We start from the raw sequence: 17,661 nt of genomic DNA on the forward strand, positions 1-17,661 counted from the left end.
AAATACAACTGTTGGTTTGATTTCCCGAGATGAGCTAAATGACTACCGTCCACAATGTTGGTCAATTGAGAATGGGCACATCTTCTGAGTCTTCGGTGCATAAACTTTTTACTGGTGGTAAAATCTCTTTCTTTGTGAACGGTGCTGTCTCTCGGAGAAGATTGTAGCATGCGAGATGCTCTGCTTAAGACTTAAATATGAGGAATTTCTATGGCCCCCCCTCCTCCTTTAGCACCCAAGAAAAGGTAAGTAGTGAAGGATACCTCTACTTGGAGGCATGCAGTTCCTGCGCAAGTCCGTCCCAAAATCATAAAAACGCAGAAAAAGCACTGCCATTGTCTGATGCACGAAAATAAAAGAAGAAAATTGATAATGCGATTTTGCAAGCATACAAGATTTCCAGACAACACCAAAACTAGCTGAAATACGTCACGTCATGTATTGCTAATCAATTCCGGTTATTTCTTCCATCGAACCTTTACAAAAGAATTATGAAATATTATAAGACGAGAAAGCTTCGCCACCGGGAAGATAAGAATGCCACTAGCATGAACTATCCATGAAATCCACCAACAAATCCTTAACCATTACTCTATCTGGCATCTTTCCCGCCGCACCATATATTGGAGCAAGCCCTCCACTAATAGGACCTGGATTTTCTTTTACCTGAAATGGGAAAAACTCCATGAATGACTGTTAGTGTTTCTTCAAAATTCATGGCGTTGGCAAAAATACAACTCCAAAGTTAAGGGCCAAAACAGATTGAGGCCTCGCAAAATGAAGGTTCAGAAAATGAGACTTAAGAGCCTCAACCTTCAGCGCCCTCTGCACTTCTTAGAAGTTCCCTAACTTTGACTGCAAAAGCTTTTGTTTTCAACCTCAGCATGTTATTATTCCTCCACCGAATGGCACAGGACATGACATGACCAGGTTTACATTTTTACCAGCAAAAGTTACATGAATTGTGAGCCGCCATCATGAATTATGCATGTCTATTACGTTAATCAATCCTGATATGCAACTGCGATGGTCTGATTAGAAATATGGTAATTAGTGTTCTCGACTAATCAAGAACTTACAGTTTGAACAGATTCTCTGAGATCCTTCAAGAAGTCCTCAACAACACATACATGCTGAAGTGTCACACATATATGAATGCTGTCAAAGAAGCATAATGTTAATACCTCAGGAGAAGAATTTGAGAGAGCACTAAATGAATAAGCACAATTCTTCAGAGCAACTGGGTAGAGTACTCAAAATGGTAAGAAGCACTATTACATGTAATTAAATGTCGTATTATGATAAAGATGCCATGTTGAGTGACTATCTTGCCATTGGTAAATGTGATGACTAAAATCCAATATCATGATGTATCCATGATCAGTAAAAGATGCTTTACCTATTAGGTCTTTGCAGCGCATTTAGATGCCAACCTTTTGATGACATAATATCGTTGACTTCAAAGATGTCCACAACATCAGATCCAAAGGCCACAATGGTCATATCAGGCCTTCCAATGATGAATAGTTCGGGAATTTCCTGCACTCTGCATTGATAAAACATTGGTATGTGACGGTCCTTAATTTGAAATACTCAAAAACTATCCAGTGAAACATGTATCTACCCCTTCTGTATTCTCTTTGAAGCTTCCATTATAGCCCTTGTGTTTTCCAAGTATCCTGTAAGAGAGGAAGAAACTTGTGAGCTCAGAATCCACAAGTTCAAAACAGAAATTTGGACAACCAAGTGCAAATTGTAATTAATTATGATGTACCTTCCACTCCTAGTGACATCATTGCTGCCCAAGCTCCAGCAATCAAGCCTCCGGGCCTGCTCCCAGCAATCGTTGGAGAGACATAAAGCCCACCAGACCATTCAGTAACTGACAGTCAAAGTAATTTATACAGAAGCATCAGACATGAGTTTAGGCATAAGTTAAAATACAGATAACATATTTCACTGCCAATAATGACTTGTTTTCTAGAAATGTAGTCTCACAGAGACTGCTCAACATTTACTAAATCAAATTACAAAAGTTTTGTTATGGCATGCACCTAGCTTGACCGCTCAAAAATTAGAAATAGATCATTGTGAAATTATAACTCACCAGCAACAAATTGATGCTGTTATATCAGAGATACAAGAAGCCACGTGATTCAGCATCCCAACATTCAGGCCCATTAGCAAACATGCAAAGTAGAATAGGCAGCCATCGAAATTAGAAGGGGAAAAAAAAGCAAAAAAAAAAAAAAAAAAAAAGATGATATGTGTTCAGCAACTTGAGCTATGTGTGGAATATGTCATTTAGACATGTTAAGCCATAATGATCAGCTTGTAGATCAACATTAGTATGCAGAATGACTAATGCAATTTGATGAATGAATTGTGGATTGCAATTTATAAGTGCATTTATCCTTATTAATCATGTCTAAGATTCTAAATATTGCAACTACTTTCTTCTAATTTTTCAATTGGGTAAAGCTTTAATTCAAAAAAGCGAAGAATAGGTTTCACTAAGATGAAAGTTTTGCTTTCTTCTCTAATTATCAGCTTGGAACTATAGCATTTCAAGAAAATTGAAGGCATCACTCCAGTCTAAAGCAGAGCACCAGTCTATGCAAAAAATACAGATTAGGTTAGTCAATCCTGCCCAAGACGTGTTTGTTGGCACGACCAGCATAGGAACTCCAACTTATGAGTAAAGCAAAACTGAACTGATCAGCTGAAAATGGTTCCACAACAGGCCGAATGAATAGATGAATGTAGACAGGGGAACCTGAAAACAGGTAGTTTTATGACCTTATTAAAGCGTGTAAGGGGGGAGGTTGAATTCCAAACGTTATATCTCTACCATACTTGTCACCAAAATATGGAGATACTATGACATTTTGGACAGTGATAACTACAGTAGCAAGAGACTAATCAATAACAAAGGAATCAACCAGCAGATGAGGAAGACCATATCTCTCCCTACACTCTTAACACCAAACCCCCTAAAAAGAACGGGAAAAATCATGCAGAAACACCTTCCAAAGAAAAAAGGAGCTTGCATTCATCTCTGATAGGTTTTCAATCTACCATAAGAAAACTCCAAACGATTTTAAATGCTTCTTGAGAATAGCGTATAAGTAGAGAGATGACAAATAATTGCTTACCTTTCTGATGTCATGATTTTTGTACAGAACTATACTAGTTCCTTTCGGAGCCAAACCATATTTGTGTACATCTACTGAGATTGAGGTCACTCCTTGAACAGAAAAATCACAAGGTGGTACAGGGTACCTAGAAATTAACATGATAGTTAGTTTAGTGGATTAAACAAATAATTTTCGTAACCCCAAGAACAAATGAAGCAGAAAGATCAATAAATGAAAATAAATAAATAAATAAAAGCCACTATCAATTATAAGCTTCTTCTCTTGGTAATTTGTCCAAATAAATGGCACATATGACACAACAACTGCAGCATCTAATGAAAATGTTTAAAACCCACACCATAGGCATCTTGTAATGAATACTCCTTGAATACATTTTGGATGCAGTTGTTTAAGAGTATATTTTAGCAGCATCCACTTCAAGTGCTATCATATACTTTTCATTGTAGCTTTGGATCAATTCCTATTCTCACCAACATATTAGAGAGCCCATGAAAGCAGTGATAAATAAAAATTACAGAACAGTTTTAACAGTATAAGCTGGTATTGTTTTCCTTCCTTTTTCATTAATTGACATAAAAACAGCATGATGCCATCAAAACAATTTCAAGAATAGGAAGGATCCTTCTCCTCAAAATGCTATTGTCATGCAATTTCATTTTTGTAGCCTGTGAGAACAAATATTCAGTAAAAGAAGAACTAACTAAGTAAGGATAAGATATAAGAGAATATGAGAAATGGTGATCTACATAACAGCTTGAAGCCTAAGGATAAGAAGGGAGAACACGAGACTTCAAAGTAACTTGAATGATTTAATAATTAGCAAAAGATAGCAGAAAATGAGCCAGATAATGTCCAGAATATTTACCCAAGTTTACGAGCAAAAGGTAGTACAAAGCCACCCAGACAGAGGTCTACATGTAAACAAATTCCAAAACTAGAAGCTAAATCACCAAGCTCCTGCGAGAGAGATTATAAAAGGTGAATTCTGAGAAGCAAAAACCATTTCTCAGGAATTGGAGAATGAGTACTCTGAATCACATGCCTCAATTGGGTCAATAATTCCATGAGGGAAGCCAGGTGCTGATCCAACAATCTGTGAATTCATGAGTTTCAAGTTCAGGTTCGCTTGAAAAGTAACAAAGTTAGGAAACCAGACAAAAGATAACATGAAGATAAACTAGCAATTATCGCTTCTAAATGATGACAGCAAAATGTGAAATGAAATCTGATCGCCAACAGTTACACAAAACCATCAAAACCTGACATGATCTATAGTAAAATAACATTGCTTTAGGGAGAAAAGAAACAAACTCTGCTCCAATATTGCTAAATGCACGGCATACCAGACCTACTTAAGAATAATACCATTATAGTGTTTTTGTTGATATGTCTTCTTATAGCCCTGGCATCTGCTTGAAATTGTTTGTTAACTGGGACTCGCCACAACTTGATTTTGAAATATTGAGCAGCCTTCTCATACGCAGAGTGGGCAGATACTGGTATTATCCTATGTTCGCAAAGTAAAATGCATGATGTGATTAATTTGCTCATGAAAATTAAGCAAGAAAAGCTTATGTATAGCTACATACATTTCAGGTTTAGTGATTCCCTTCTTAGCTCTCATGTAGTCACGAGATGATTTCACCGCTAATAATATGCTTTCTGTCCCACCTGATGTCATGTTCCCACAGATTTGCCCTCCAGAAGCCTTTTCCTTACTTCCAAGTAGTGCAGCTGTCATAGCAACAACCTCTGCTTCAAATCTTACAACACTTGGGAATACATCGAGATGCAGTGGATTAGTATGTGCAAACCTGAAAGGAACCTCGAGAGCAAGAGGCCAAAAGACAAAAATTAGTGACACCATTTTAATAGGCTGAAGGTTGATAAATGAGAATGGAAAAGCATCTAAAACTGACAATGAAACATCCAAAGCCAAATCTGTGACCTTTCCCTAGAAGGTCCTTCACTATAATTCCGGAAGTTTTACCAGAAATTAGAATTGCTTGTTCATTGTATACATTAACTACAGATCAAAACTATCCTATTGTCTAGTTAATAGAATGGGCTTTTTAATATGAACAACTGCATTATCATACTAACATTGAACATGCCTCATTTATCAAAGGAAAATGTCCTTCCTGCTCAGTTCCTCCAATATAGCTGCACAAACATATCAAGTTAGCCTTTACTTGCAAGAACATGCTACTAGTAATAAAATCACTGTCTCAAAGGTGCCTGAAAGTATGCCTAGCCAATGATTAACTAAGAACATACACTGTACCAGAGCATCTGCCCTGCCAGACCACATCTTTTTGCTTCTCATCTTTCATTTTCTCAATAACTCCAGCTCCCAGTCGTGTCCGTGGCAACTCACTTATCCAATCATCTCTTTTGGATTTACCAGAAGTTTGCATTTTATCCACAACCTGCAAAGTAAATGAACAAAAACTGCAGCTCAGTAAGCCGAGTAAGATTTTTAGTTACAAGTTACAACTAATATGAAAAAAGAAACATAATACAGTGGACCATGAAAAGCACTAGACAAGAAGCTTTTGGTAACTAATAAAATTCATATTTGTAGCTGGAATTCAAATTTGCTTAAAAAAAGATTTGGAATAGTAAAACAATTTTTGAACGAAAAATGATGAAGGCAAATATTCGAACAATTTGGAATGGATCACGCATTTTGAAAAGGTTGTCATGATGAGGAAAATAGAAAAATAAGAAACAAGTACCAAAAGAGTCCAACACAATCAACAAGTTTCTGTCCAGAGCAAACGTTCTATGTAATTGACATCAACCAGGGAACTACTAATCCACTGCTGAAAGGCATTATCTACTCATTCAATTTTGCACACAGTCATGTCATTTTTCAATCGATTACAGTGGCGGCAGATTCAGTTAGACTTGCACTATTATACCAGAAAATTTGATAATAAAAGAACATCATCCGGTGCTACTTTTAGTTCTGTTCCTTTTTTGATTGATTATTCTCTCTTTGGCTACTTTTTCATTGTCCAATTAAAGCTCAAATTCTTTACTTATTTCCAAAAACCGTTAAACATAATATAAAAAGGTCAATAAGCATATATTATGAAATCATAACGGATAAAGAATTATACAATATACACCACCTTTTGCTTTTCGGCATCGATGTATCGTTTTACTCCAGGCACTAACCTGTATCAAATATAACCAAAATTTACAACAGAAAAACCAAAATCGGTATTTACATATGTAGCAAGCTCCGAATAACAAAAGAAAAATAGTCAAACAAATATTGAAAAAGAAATAGTTGAAAGATTACTTGACACAGCTCATGAAGAAGCCTAGAATAGTAGCTTTGAGTCCGTTCTCGGAAATAACATCGAAAAATAATTGCAACAGTCGAGCCAGAAGCAGAGTGAGAATGGGAGCGGCGACCAAAGCGAGAGGTTCGTAGTTGGATAAGGAAACATTGACCGAAGCTCTCAGTCGATTCAGCGAAGACGACAGCTGATTCAGCGACTCCATTTTGTTCACCGATCGGCCTGAACTCTGGAAATCCAAAATCTGTATGAAAAACAGTTGGTTTTTTTTAAAATTATTTATTTGGGAACACCTAAACAGAGTTTGTATTATATATACAGGAAATAGAAAGACACGACGATAAGGAGAATAATTTTACTTGGTAAGGCGTAGGGAATACGTACAAGTTGTCGCTTCGTCGTATGGCGGGTTTGTCACGTTGCGTCGAGTTTTCATTTTTATTTTATTTTGCCTTTGAGGGTGCTGCATAACCAATTCCCTCCCCAACCAACCCACAACAATTTTTTCGCTTTTCATTTCTTCAATAATGGATATTGGTAACTTTGAGAAACAAAACTGGAGTCAGCTGACAGCAATTAGAATCATGATTATTAAAGCATTAGACAAATGAGTTATTTGGTAGTAGCAATACGTTGGAAAAAAAAAATTTTTGTTTGGATACATAAATTTTTTTTTAAAATGTGATTTTAGCTACATCATAAATATATTTTTAGTCATTTTTTATATTTTCAATCAATTTTTTAATTTCAAGTATATTATGTCACAAAGAAAAGCTACAGTAATTTATTTTGAATAATATTTGAAATAATTCACTATTCAAATACTCCCATAATATCCCATTTACAGCTTTAACAATTTAGTGCTACTAATTTTGTCCGTCGAATGCCCAAAAAAAAAGAAGATTAAATGGGGAAAAAGAAATTGCGATTCTTTTTAAATGAAACTTGCTCTTATCAAACTAAGGGAAAGATATTGGAACAACATCATAGTTGAAGTCCCACTGAAAAAACTCTTGAAGCAGATTAAGTCAAAGAGGACCAGTGACGTCAGGGTAGCAACTCAGATTGAGGACATTTGCTGCTTAAGCTCTCTGTTTCAAAACTTCTCATTTTGTTTAGCAAACCAGGAAAAATCTTAATAAAAGCATATTGATATGGGCGAGGAGCCACAGTACACTTTTTGTATACATGTATTCGAGCCTTTGTTCATTGTGTGAACATATTATATATTTTAAATGAAATTCCTATCGTTTTTGAAGAAAAAAAAAAAATAGTGATTCTTTCGGGGAAGGCAGTTCAGAACACGTAACGACGGAAAGTTGTTACTCATTGGGCCTGCTATAACCCTCAAAAGTTAGAAGCTTAGAATAGGAGCAAAACGACTCAACTAAAATGATTTCAGTGGCCCAACAAAATGGAATTATGGTGTCTACTGCCATAAACTAGTCCAAGAAAGCGGTCAAGGCGAACAATGGAGTTTTTCATCTAAATGGGCGCCACCTCAAGTCTTGTCCATAAGCTAGTCACCCATCATGACTGCAATGTGCAAAATTCCTCTGCGGCCTAACTTAATCCAAAAGGATAATTGCAGAAACCTTCCTTGAGGTTTCTAACATTTGCACTCATCTCCTCTGAGGTTTTAAAAATAAGCACCGATCTCTCTTAACATGAATTTGGGGCCTATAGCTGATATAAGATAGGGTAAATTTACTTTTATACCCTATGAGTTTAAGGTTGTTAGTAAACAAATTTGGGCAAAAAACTTAGGGCAATAAACAAGTTTAGGATAACTAATTAAACAATATTAATGGTTATTTCTTGTATGATTAAGGGCTTGTTTGGAAGTTAAGTTTTTGGCCAAGTTTTTTAGCTACTAGTTTTTTAACAACTTTTGCTACAAGAACCCCAAAAAACTTATCAAAGTTTTTTACTTACACACTTCAAAATAATACACAAAAAACTTTCCCTTCAACTTTTCTTCTTTTTCCTCCCCCATCCAACCGGCCACCACCTCCACCACCGCTTCCGGCGCCGGTAACTATTCCGGCCAACTTTTGCTGGCCTTCTTCTTTTTTTTTTCTCTCCCTCCCCTCCCCCTTTGACCGATATGTTGGTTTCCAAAATCTCTTTTTTCTTTTTTTTTCTTTCTCCCTCCTCCTTCCCCTCTTTCCCTCTCCCTTTCCCCGCCACCTTCCCCCTCCCGCAGCTTGGGGAGAAGGAAAATTGCAAAAAAAAAAAAAAAAAATTATTACACTCGGCTGTTGCTGCTTATTCTGCCGGCAAGATAAGGAGAGGAAATGGAGATGGAACATTAGAAAAAAAAAAATCGTTTCTGTTGCTACAAAAACTCAGGTGGCGGCAGAGGGAGAGGGAGAGAGGGAGGGGTGGAGGGGAGCTTTTGCAGGGTGGGGGAGGGGGTTGCGGGTAGAAGGGTGGCGGGGGAGCTTTTGCAGGGATGGGGGAAGGGGGTTGCGGGCAGAGGGAGAGGGAGGGGGGGCTTTTGCAGGGGTGAGGGAGGGGATGAAGGGGCAGAGGGGAGGAGAAGGGGAAAGGGAGGAGAGGGGTGACGGGATGGGGCATTGGTGGAGTTGCTGCTGGGGGTGGCGGAGGTAACGGGGAAGGGAGAGGGGGAAGGAAAAAGAAGAAGAGAGGAAAGAAAAAAAAAGAAAAAGAAAGAGAAAGAAAAAAAAAAGTTTTTCATCCTACAAAAACTTTTACAAAATTTTTCACCTTACAAAAACTTCTATAAAATTTTTTCAAAAACTTATACAGTGTACTACAGTAAAGTTTTAGACAAACTCCCAAAAAACTCAGGTTCCAAAATGGTGCCAATTGATGCTCTAATATAGCGCCATTTTTGTGATTGACAACACTTGATAGGACAATCCAAATCGTGTCTATACAGAAGATAGGTGGAAGCAAGAAAGATGTAAGGGAAAAAAACCACCATGCAAAGCTCCATAAGGGAATAAGTTTTGGTGGTTATAGTTAACCTCAATTCATCTTAAACATTCATGAAACGAAAGGAGAAAGACAATAGAAATCAAGGCAAATTTTGAAGTTTTTTTTTTTGTTAAAAATTTGCGGCAATTAGATGACTATAGGTAAGTAATCATTTGTCATCTCAACTTAATACATAAAGTTTCTATGTACACTAGTAAATGGGAGATTTTGGAGTTGGTTGTACACTTTGTATGTTTTAGAATCTCAAATTTTTGAATGTATGTTCGTTGCTTCTTCCAGTTGTTGGTACAGCACTTGTTTTCTCTGCACTTATATTCTTTTGAGTTTCACTAATTATTTTCAGTTTTTAATACTTCTTATTCTTTCACTAATAAAACCTCATAGGAGGCAAAAATAGTACAAATGGAGAAAAATTGTCATCTCATTTCTTAAAATACTTTTTTAATGGCATTTTCTCTGACATAGGCTGAATCTGTTATCAAAACCTTAAGTTCAAAGGAAGTTAGTGCTATTTTTAAAATTTCAAGAGAAGTGAATGCAACTATTAGAAATCTCAGGGGATGTTTATGCAATTATCCCTAATCCAAAATACCATTCTCCCATCAGGTAAAAGACATAATAATAATAATAAAAGGCGTACCCTTGACAGGAAAATGTTGGTTGGTTTTTTTAAAAATTTTTTGAGGATTGAAACTATATGGGGCAACACATTTGTTTATAAATAATTTCACAACTCTAGAGCCCTCAATTTTGTTTCTATCTTTAACCAAGTTTGATCGAGTTTCTACCATCTTGTTTCATATCAATCTTGAACTAGGCAACTCTAAGAGTTCCCGATTTAATTGATTGAAGAAAGTGGTCCGATTTGAATTTGGAACACTGAAAAAATCAATATCGTTTTCTTATTTTGTTTGGTCTAAATGTGTGGTACATTAAAACATAAACAGAAGCCTATTGCACACTCAGATCTCCAAATTTTATTTTCTATAGTTGAGCAATAAATCACATTATCAATATTTTGCAAATATATAATTGTTGAAACCACAAATTTCCATCATAAGCTAAGACCGAAAGATATACAGTTTATTGTAGTTATATCCGATTGCACGTATTCAATAACTAAAAAATTGCTTATTTGGCCGGATGAAGCACAACAATATGGTATAATAATTATCCCATTTCGAACGGATTAGGCATTTGTAGGAATGTTTTTGAAAAACTTTACTATAAATTTGTATATTAAAATTTTGTATTATAAATGTATTTTAAAGTATTTTTAAAATTTAAAACTTTATTGATTTTTTTTTAAATTTTATAGTAGTACCTTATCACAACTATCCACCATGCCCTCTCCCAGTAGTACTAGCCCCTATTGCCATTGGTCTCTCTCCTTTCCTCACTCTCTCTATTCCCCATCATTTCTCTTCCTCTTCCCCTTCTCTCCCCGACACCTCCTTCCCTGTTTGTCCATGACCAGATATGATCGTGTTTACTAGAAAATTGGGGGAAGAGAGGAGACAAATGAAAGAAGAGAGAGAAGAAGCGAAAGAGAAAGAGAGAGAGGGTGCCTAGAGCGAAGGACGGGGGTGACGACAAAAGATGGGAGTGGTGATGGATTAAGAAGAAGAGAGATATTTAATATTTATTTATTATAGATACAAAATATTTTGTGTTTAGGAGTTATTTGGATTATTTTTGAAGGTGTTTTTAGATTGGTGCTATTATGGACTTGAATTTGAAATGCAAGTTTTTGGTAAAAAAAAAAGATTATGATTAACTTTTTATACATTGATAATATAGTAATTTTTTTATACTGATATATATCATAAGTGCATGATTTGAATTTCAAATTAATATGATATAAACCTGTTAATATAAAGAAAATATATATCAAAGAGCGTATAAAAAAGTTATCCAAAATAAAAATACATACAGAGAGTATTATAAACTTTTAATTAATGAAATAGTTGCTCTTGATAACACGTGGTTTGACCCGACCATCGAGTCAAATCGCAGCCATGTGTGATATAGCCTACCAACCAACTTACTCGCTGCCCGTGCGCTCACAATCGTTTTTCCTTTTCGGGCCATATATGAGCTTTTCTTCCTGTGTACATATAATTAAAAAAAAAAAAAGACTTTTTCCGTGCATGTGACATTGCCTTGCTTCCCTGTGAGTGGCTGCCGATCGTCGTGTTGTGGGGAATTGATGGGAGGCGTGGGGAGAAAAGGTTTGGTCAAAGCCACGGCCAGCCAACGAAACCTATCAGCCCGTAAAATGGATCGTTTGAATCAATTATAATCCGGATAAAAAAGAATTTCTGAACTTATAGAAAATGATTGACAGAAACAATTTCACTCACAGACTTTTTGCTCAACTTTGAACAGCCAAAGATCATGTAGAGGGAAAAAAAAATACATGACAACTTTATTAGCTATAAATGGTAGGATTAATTATATATATATGTTATGCATCTAACCATAATAATATATATATATATATATATAATATGTAAAATTAACTCTAAATGTCATGGTCGCATTTTAGTACACAATAACACATTTGTTTAGAAATAATTTCACGAGACCCTTGATTCTCTCAAGGATATACTACAATTGGTGTTACCAAGCCTTCTTTAGCAACTTTTGTAATGGATCTTAGGCCCTCTAAAGAACCACAAAAGACAAAAAGAAAAATAAAAAATAAAAGTTTGGAGGAGCTAGCCAATTGAATATAAAGATGATCTACTGTGAATTTTATTAATTTTAAATTCGTTGTGGGATGATGAAAGTTAAAAGCAAAACCCATTTGGATTACTATTTGTTAAAATTTCTGTTGAAAAATGTATTATAATGATACGATTGAAAAATAGGTTTATAAAAAAATATAAAAATTTGTCGGAAAAAAAGTCACTTTCCAAACAATGGATTTGCGCTAGAATAACTACCATTACTGCTAAAAGTCCTTTTTGACCTTACGTGCCGTTTACGACACCAAATTATACCAAAAAAAATGGGGTAGCAGACGGGACTCATCTAGCCATCAACCCCAGCCGCCTCTCATTAGTCATTAGTCCACCCCCTTAGTCATAGCACCTCAACCTTTGTAATCAATTATGCAGACGGCATATATATAACCATATTCTTCCTTGTTTGGAATTCTTCATTTCCCCTCTCCCACAACTACCCACCCCATCCCGCACCCCTCTTTCGTGTCATGGAAAATTATTCACCGATTTTCCAATACTCTTCTTCAACATTAACATCTTCAGCTTCAGCTTCAGCAGCTCCTATGTTATTAATGAACCCGATGACTTCAAATGCCACAGGCAGTACTGAACATCAAAGTCATGACAAAGCAAATAATGGGGTACTAGGCTTGATGTCTAGCGTGGAAGCTCCTACTTCAGGTGTTATAAGTAATCTTTCCCGGAGCAGCAGCAGCTTTGTTGGCACTGAAACTGAGGTCAAATCGGGCAAGAAAAAGGCAGACAAGAAAATTAGGAAGCCCAGATATGCTTTCCAAACCAGAAGCCAGGTTGATATTCTTGATGACGGTTATAGATGGAGGAAATATGGACAAAAGGCTGTGAAAAACAACAAATTTCCAAGGTTAGTAGTTTCCTCTCCAATCCCCACTATAACAGTAGTATTTTCGTTTTGATTCTTTATGCATCGTCTTAGGTTGCTGCAGCCCGTGTTTTTATCAAGATCTAGTCGTTGCATGTTGAAGCGATTGATTAGTGGAAGGCCTTGATCATGCTTAATTAAAATCTTTAGGAAGCCAGTATAGTTCCACGTCTCTATTTTTTTTTTGGGTAGAAATAATTCAACTCCAATTAGTAGTCACAACAAAGAACAGGAGATGCAGTTTCTTAGTTGAGAACGACTAGATCGATCTTGAAGAAACTCTCACACGATCACACCTAGGCGTTTAGTTACCAGATGACACAATTAATCAACTAACGCCATTTCTTTCCAATTTTATCCTTTGTTTTTACTAGGCTTGATGGTTCGAATTTGAGTTTAGCTTTAGAAAGATTGTTTCTACTGTTAAAAACGTCTAATGCTTTCCAATTTTTTTGAACTCTAATGATTTCTTTTTTTTTTTTAACTCCTTATTAACACTAAACAATGGGCCAAAAGCCTTGGCTTCTTTAACTGTTTCTGCATAAATCTTAAAAGTAAGACTTTTTTTCTTACAAAAAAAACCAAGAAGAGATAAATTAGGCCCTAGGTTGTGGACCACACCTTGTTACAGAACGTCGGGTGGAGCTCTTGAGGACTCCCTCCTAGCTTCGACCCAGGCTACTCAGCTCAACTAGCACGTACCTTTACCATCTTCACGCTTTCCCCTACTTACTAGACTCAAAAAGGAATTATAATGGTTACTAATCTGATAGTAAAATGTTATGGTATAACGCTTAAAAGCACCGTTTATATCCTCCCTTGCATTTTGCATTTGAAGGATTCCGGTATGGTGATCAAAGTCATCACTGGTTAGGGGGGGGAAAAATGAGAAAAGTACTGTCACTTCGCTAATCACAACGTTTAGAGCTTTAGATAGGATGATGGATAACAATCGGAATGGGAATTCGGTACTTTAAATGCATGCTTAAAAGCTGACCTCGTCCAATTAAGAGATCGTCTGTTCTTAATTCTATTACCCAGCTGGGAGACTAGAACAGCCATTTACTGAAGTGGCTGGGTGATATATATATATATATAAGCAGTTAAGCTCCCTAGCTCACTACAATCTGTTGCGCACTGAAGCGACTAAGTTTAGACGGTTCAAGAGTTTAAGTGGTAATTAATACCATTAGAAATACTGTATATGTTAAGTGTTACTAGTTGATCATGAGTAGAATCTAGCCATGAAAGAAGGAATGGCCAATCAAGTAGTAAGAGATAAAGTTGTAGTGCGTACGTAGACCTTGATTGCTGGATTTTTGCACGTAAAACATGTCCTTGATGCGCTAAAAGGTCCCGAATTAGAGTAGACCACCAGACCCCAAATCACTCTGAAATATCAGTTTCATCATGTTTCTCTCGGTCGGAACTTGTTCTGCTAATAGTCAGAGCTCATCTACGACTGATAAAAATAACACTGTGATCAATAAACCTCCAAAACTCACTACTTAATTCGTACGTTGTGCTGTCTGGAGGAAGGAGCGTCAACTATTGCCGGCTTGGTCATGAATTACTTACCAGCTTCATCAAGCTGTAAATGACACACACACGCACACACTTGTTGAAATCCGAAAAAAATTCAAGCGCTAATAAGTGTGGAGTATCAGACGAGTGTATATTTGATAATCGTCCAACCCGAATACGTAATTGTGATTAGTCGGGTCCGGTTTACCCGATGGCGGGATACCCCTCCGTCAGAAAAGAAAAAAAAAAGAATACGTAATTGTGATCGAGACCCTCTATATTTGTTAGCCAACCAGGTTGTGCCCTTGACAATTTGGAAGCAGTTAATTTCCGGTGATATCATTGATGACATTAACCCTTCAGCTCTGGATTGTCAAAACACATGGCGCCCGCCTTTTTAGCTGATCAGTCTGTCTGTCTCTGGACAAATCGAGAAAAACATGACTGCGAGAAATCTAAGAAATGCACGTTCATGGCTGCGGAATGGATAATTCGTTTGAGAACCTGCGTATGATCTTGTCAATTATTGTCGGCGGCGCCTTATTTGATTTAGCTAAGGCAGTGTACTCGAGACATTTTGTAAAAACTGAGGAAGGATATAAGAATTGAACAAAACAATTAATAGCAGAAGCACTCTGGTAATGCATTTAGATGTGAATTGAATTGAATATATGCATGTGTGAATCAGGTGCGGGTCCAGGGTTCACGTTTCTTCCTCGTGTTGTTTGAAAAGACCGGGACCCTTTTGACGGTAAAGGCTGGCTGGAGACTGAATAATGCCAGTCAAAGTTTTAGTTTCTACCGTTCAAAGATTGGGGGCTGGAAGTGGAACAGCAGCTCGCTTACGCGAGATCTCGAAAACAGGATAAGAACAAAGCACGATTATATCAGAAATGGACACATATTATTTATATGCGCATAAGAATAAAACTGTTCTATTCTAATCGTGCATATTTTAGCCTGTCTAGATCTCTATCCCACATATTATATACGTGCACAAGGATAAAACTTGCTTCTTGTTTCTCACGCATATTTTTGTTGTAATTTTCGACGTACAGGAGCTACTATCGCTGTACGCATCAAGGCTGCAACGTGAAGAAGCAAGTGCAGAGGCTATCTAAAGACGAAGGAGTTGTGGTGACAACTTATGAGGGGATGCATTCGCATCCAATCGAGAAATCCACAGATAACTTCGAGCACATCTTGACTCAGATGCAAATTTACACTACTTCTTTCTGATATGTACTGCCATGTTGTAATGATGATTTTAGATTTTTAAAAAAGTATATAACCGCAGCAAGATTAATATGTTTCTTTGAACTTCACCATAATCCTGTTGCAAAGAAAGAATAAATCGGTGTAGTAATTATTTGATGAGCACTACATATATAGCCTCATAGCTCGCCTTATATGCCTCATAGCTCGCCTTGAACCCATGTCTACGTTCTGCCCATCGCATGAATGGTACGGGGACCCGAATGCCTACCTGAAATATTTTATTGCGTGAATTTTACCCACAACATATTTTAGGTCTAACTCCAATTTGCACCCCTTGAGTTGAGTTTGTACCGTATTCTTACTTTGCACTCTAAATTTTAATTTTGAACGCATTACACCCCAATCTTTCATATTTATCCCACTTAAGTCCAATCGATAACATTGTTAACAAAATTAATAAAATGAAGGACGGTGCAAATCAATGACAATGTTCTAAAAGTGGCAAAATATTTTAAAGATATTGCAATTAGAACAACATGACACATCATTGTTGATTCGTACTATCATGTATCTTGTTAATTTTGATAACCAAATTGTCAATTAGACTTAATCGGGACACGCCTGAAAAATTAGGGTGCAAAATATCTAAAATTAGAGTTTAGGGTCCAAAATAAGAATGATGTACAAGTTTAGGAATACAAAGTGGATGTAGTCCTATAATTTACTTGGAAGGGGAGGGGACCGAGGGGTGGTGGAAGATATTGGGATGCCAATGCACGATTGAAACTTCAAAATTTTCTTGGTTGGTTGCATGCTTTCCTCGACCCCTTTTTTTTCCCAGAAAGGCCTGTAACGGGAAGGAATAAGCGGGGAACCGAAATAGTTTTAAGGCGAACGACGGTACATCTGCTTCTCAAGTTATATAACTACTAGTCCAGAAGCCCTTGCTTCTTTAGCTCTCTTTCAGTTTAATTAACACATGATAGCAACATGCTACTGAAGTAAATCCTCTATTGAAATATAGGTGCTGCTGTGTCTTTTTATCCAGCAAAAAAATTAACTAAAAATAAAGAACGAACAAACAGGAAGTCTGGAATGAGTAGGACTAGCAACAGAAATAGCAGCAGCAACAGAGTGAAAGGCTCTTGAATGAAGGGTTGCGGTTTCAACTTTCAACTCCCATTAATGATTAAACTGCATCCAAAATTCAAACCAAATGGGGACTTTCGCGTGCATCTCACACGATTATTCCCGACGCAAATGTCAGAAACGGACTTGTCAAAGCGAGAATTAGGATCCTATATTGACGACAATACGGTACACTTAAGGGTGGCAACGGGACGGGTGCCCCCGCATTAAAATGGGGCAAGGGCAGGGCAACATATACTTATCCCATCTCCCGTCTCGTTTCCTGCATAAAAAATTATATTTATTTATTTATTTAAATTTATAGATTTACATATATATATATATATATATACATAATCTAATAATATAGTTATAATCTAATTTTTTATATTTAATAATATAATTGTGTATCTCTAATGACTAATAAGTAATATTCTATTATTTAATAAAGTAACTAAACCAATAGTACTATATGTGTACTCGCACTTGATTATGGAATAAATAAATGGTATACAAAAGATTTAACTTCTACTTTTAAAATTATATAATTTTTTTTGCATTTCTTTATTTATTAAATCTATGGCTTTTTTTTTTATTTTGGTGCAGCTACGTGCTCTATTTCGGAAAGGATATCATGTAATACATTGTTTGATGAAGAAGATGATGTTGATTGTGTTACTGAAGAGGTATTAAAGAAATTTGATCCATCTAAATTGATCAAGTTTCTT

General features: G+C 36.4%; 2 protein-coding genes across 2 annotated transcripts; one reads left to right on the plus strand and one right to left on the minus strand.

Annotated features, from left to right (window-relative positions):
• Nucleotides 1-353: 353 nt before the first annotated feature.
• On the minus strand, nt 354-6,743 carry LOC113754112 (sphingosine-1-phosphate lyase). Its single transcript, XM_027298453.1, has 15 exons — nt 6,469-6,743; nt 6,296-6,341; nt 5,436-5,587; nt 5,262-5,321; nt 4,748-4,972; nt 4,524-4,665; nt 4,201-4,251; nt 4,024-4,115; nt 3,156-3,282; nt 2,108-2,123; nt 1,775-1,882; nt 1,625-1,679; nt 1,400-1,546; nt 1,080-1,158; nt 354-666 (listed from the first exon to the last, which is right to left on the minus strand). The coding sequence occupies exons 1-15, from the start codon at nt 6,672-6,674 to the stop codon at nt 544-546; spliced, it is 1,629 nt and encodes a 542-aa protein (XP_027154254.1). The 5' UTR covers nt 6,675-6,743; the 3' UTR covers nt 354-543.
• A 5,869-nt stretch (nt 6,744-12,612) lies between these two features.
• On the plus strand, nt 12,613-15,941 carry LOC113754028 (probable WRKY transcription factor 75). The gene is made up of 2 exons (XM_027298342.1): nt 12,613-13,045; nt 15,646-15,941. Exons 1-2 carry the CDS (start codon nt 12,651-12,653, stop codon nt 15,824-15,826), a joined length of 576 nt encoding a protein of 191 aa, XP_027154143.1. The 5' UTR covers nt 12,613-12,650; the 3' UTR covers nt 15,827-15,941.
• The last annotated feature ends 1,720 nt before the right edge of the window (nt 15,942-17,661 follow it).

The sequence above is a fragment of the Coffea eugenioides genome, chromosome 11, assembly GCF_003713205.1.
Source record: "Coffea eugenioides isolate CCC68of chromosome 11, Ceug_1.0, whole genome shotgun sequence".
NCBI lineage: Eukaryota > Viridiplantae > Streptophyta > Magnoliopsida > Gentianales > Rubiaceae > Coffea > Coffea eugenioides.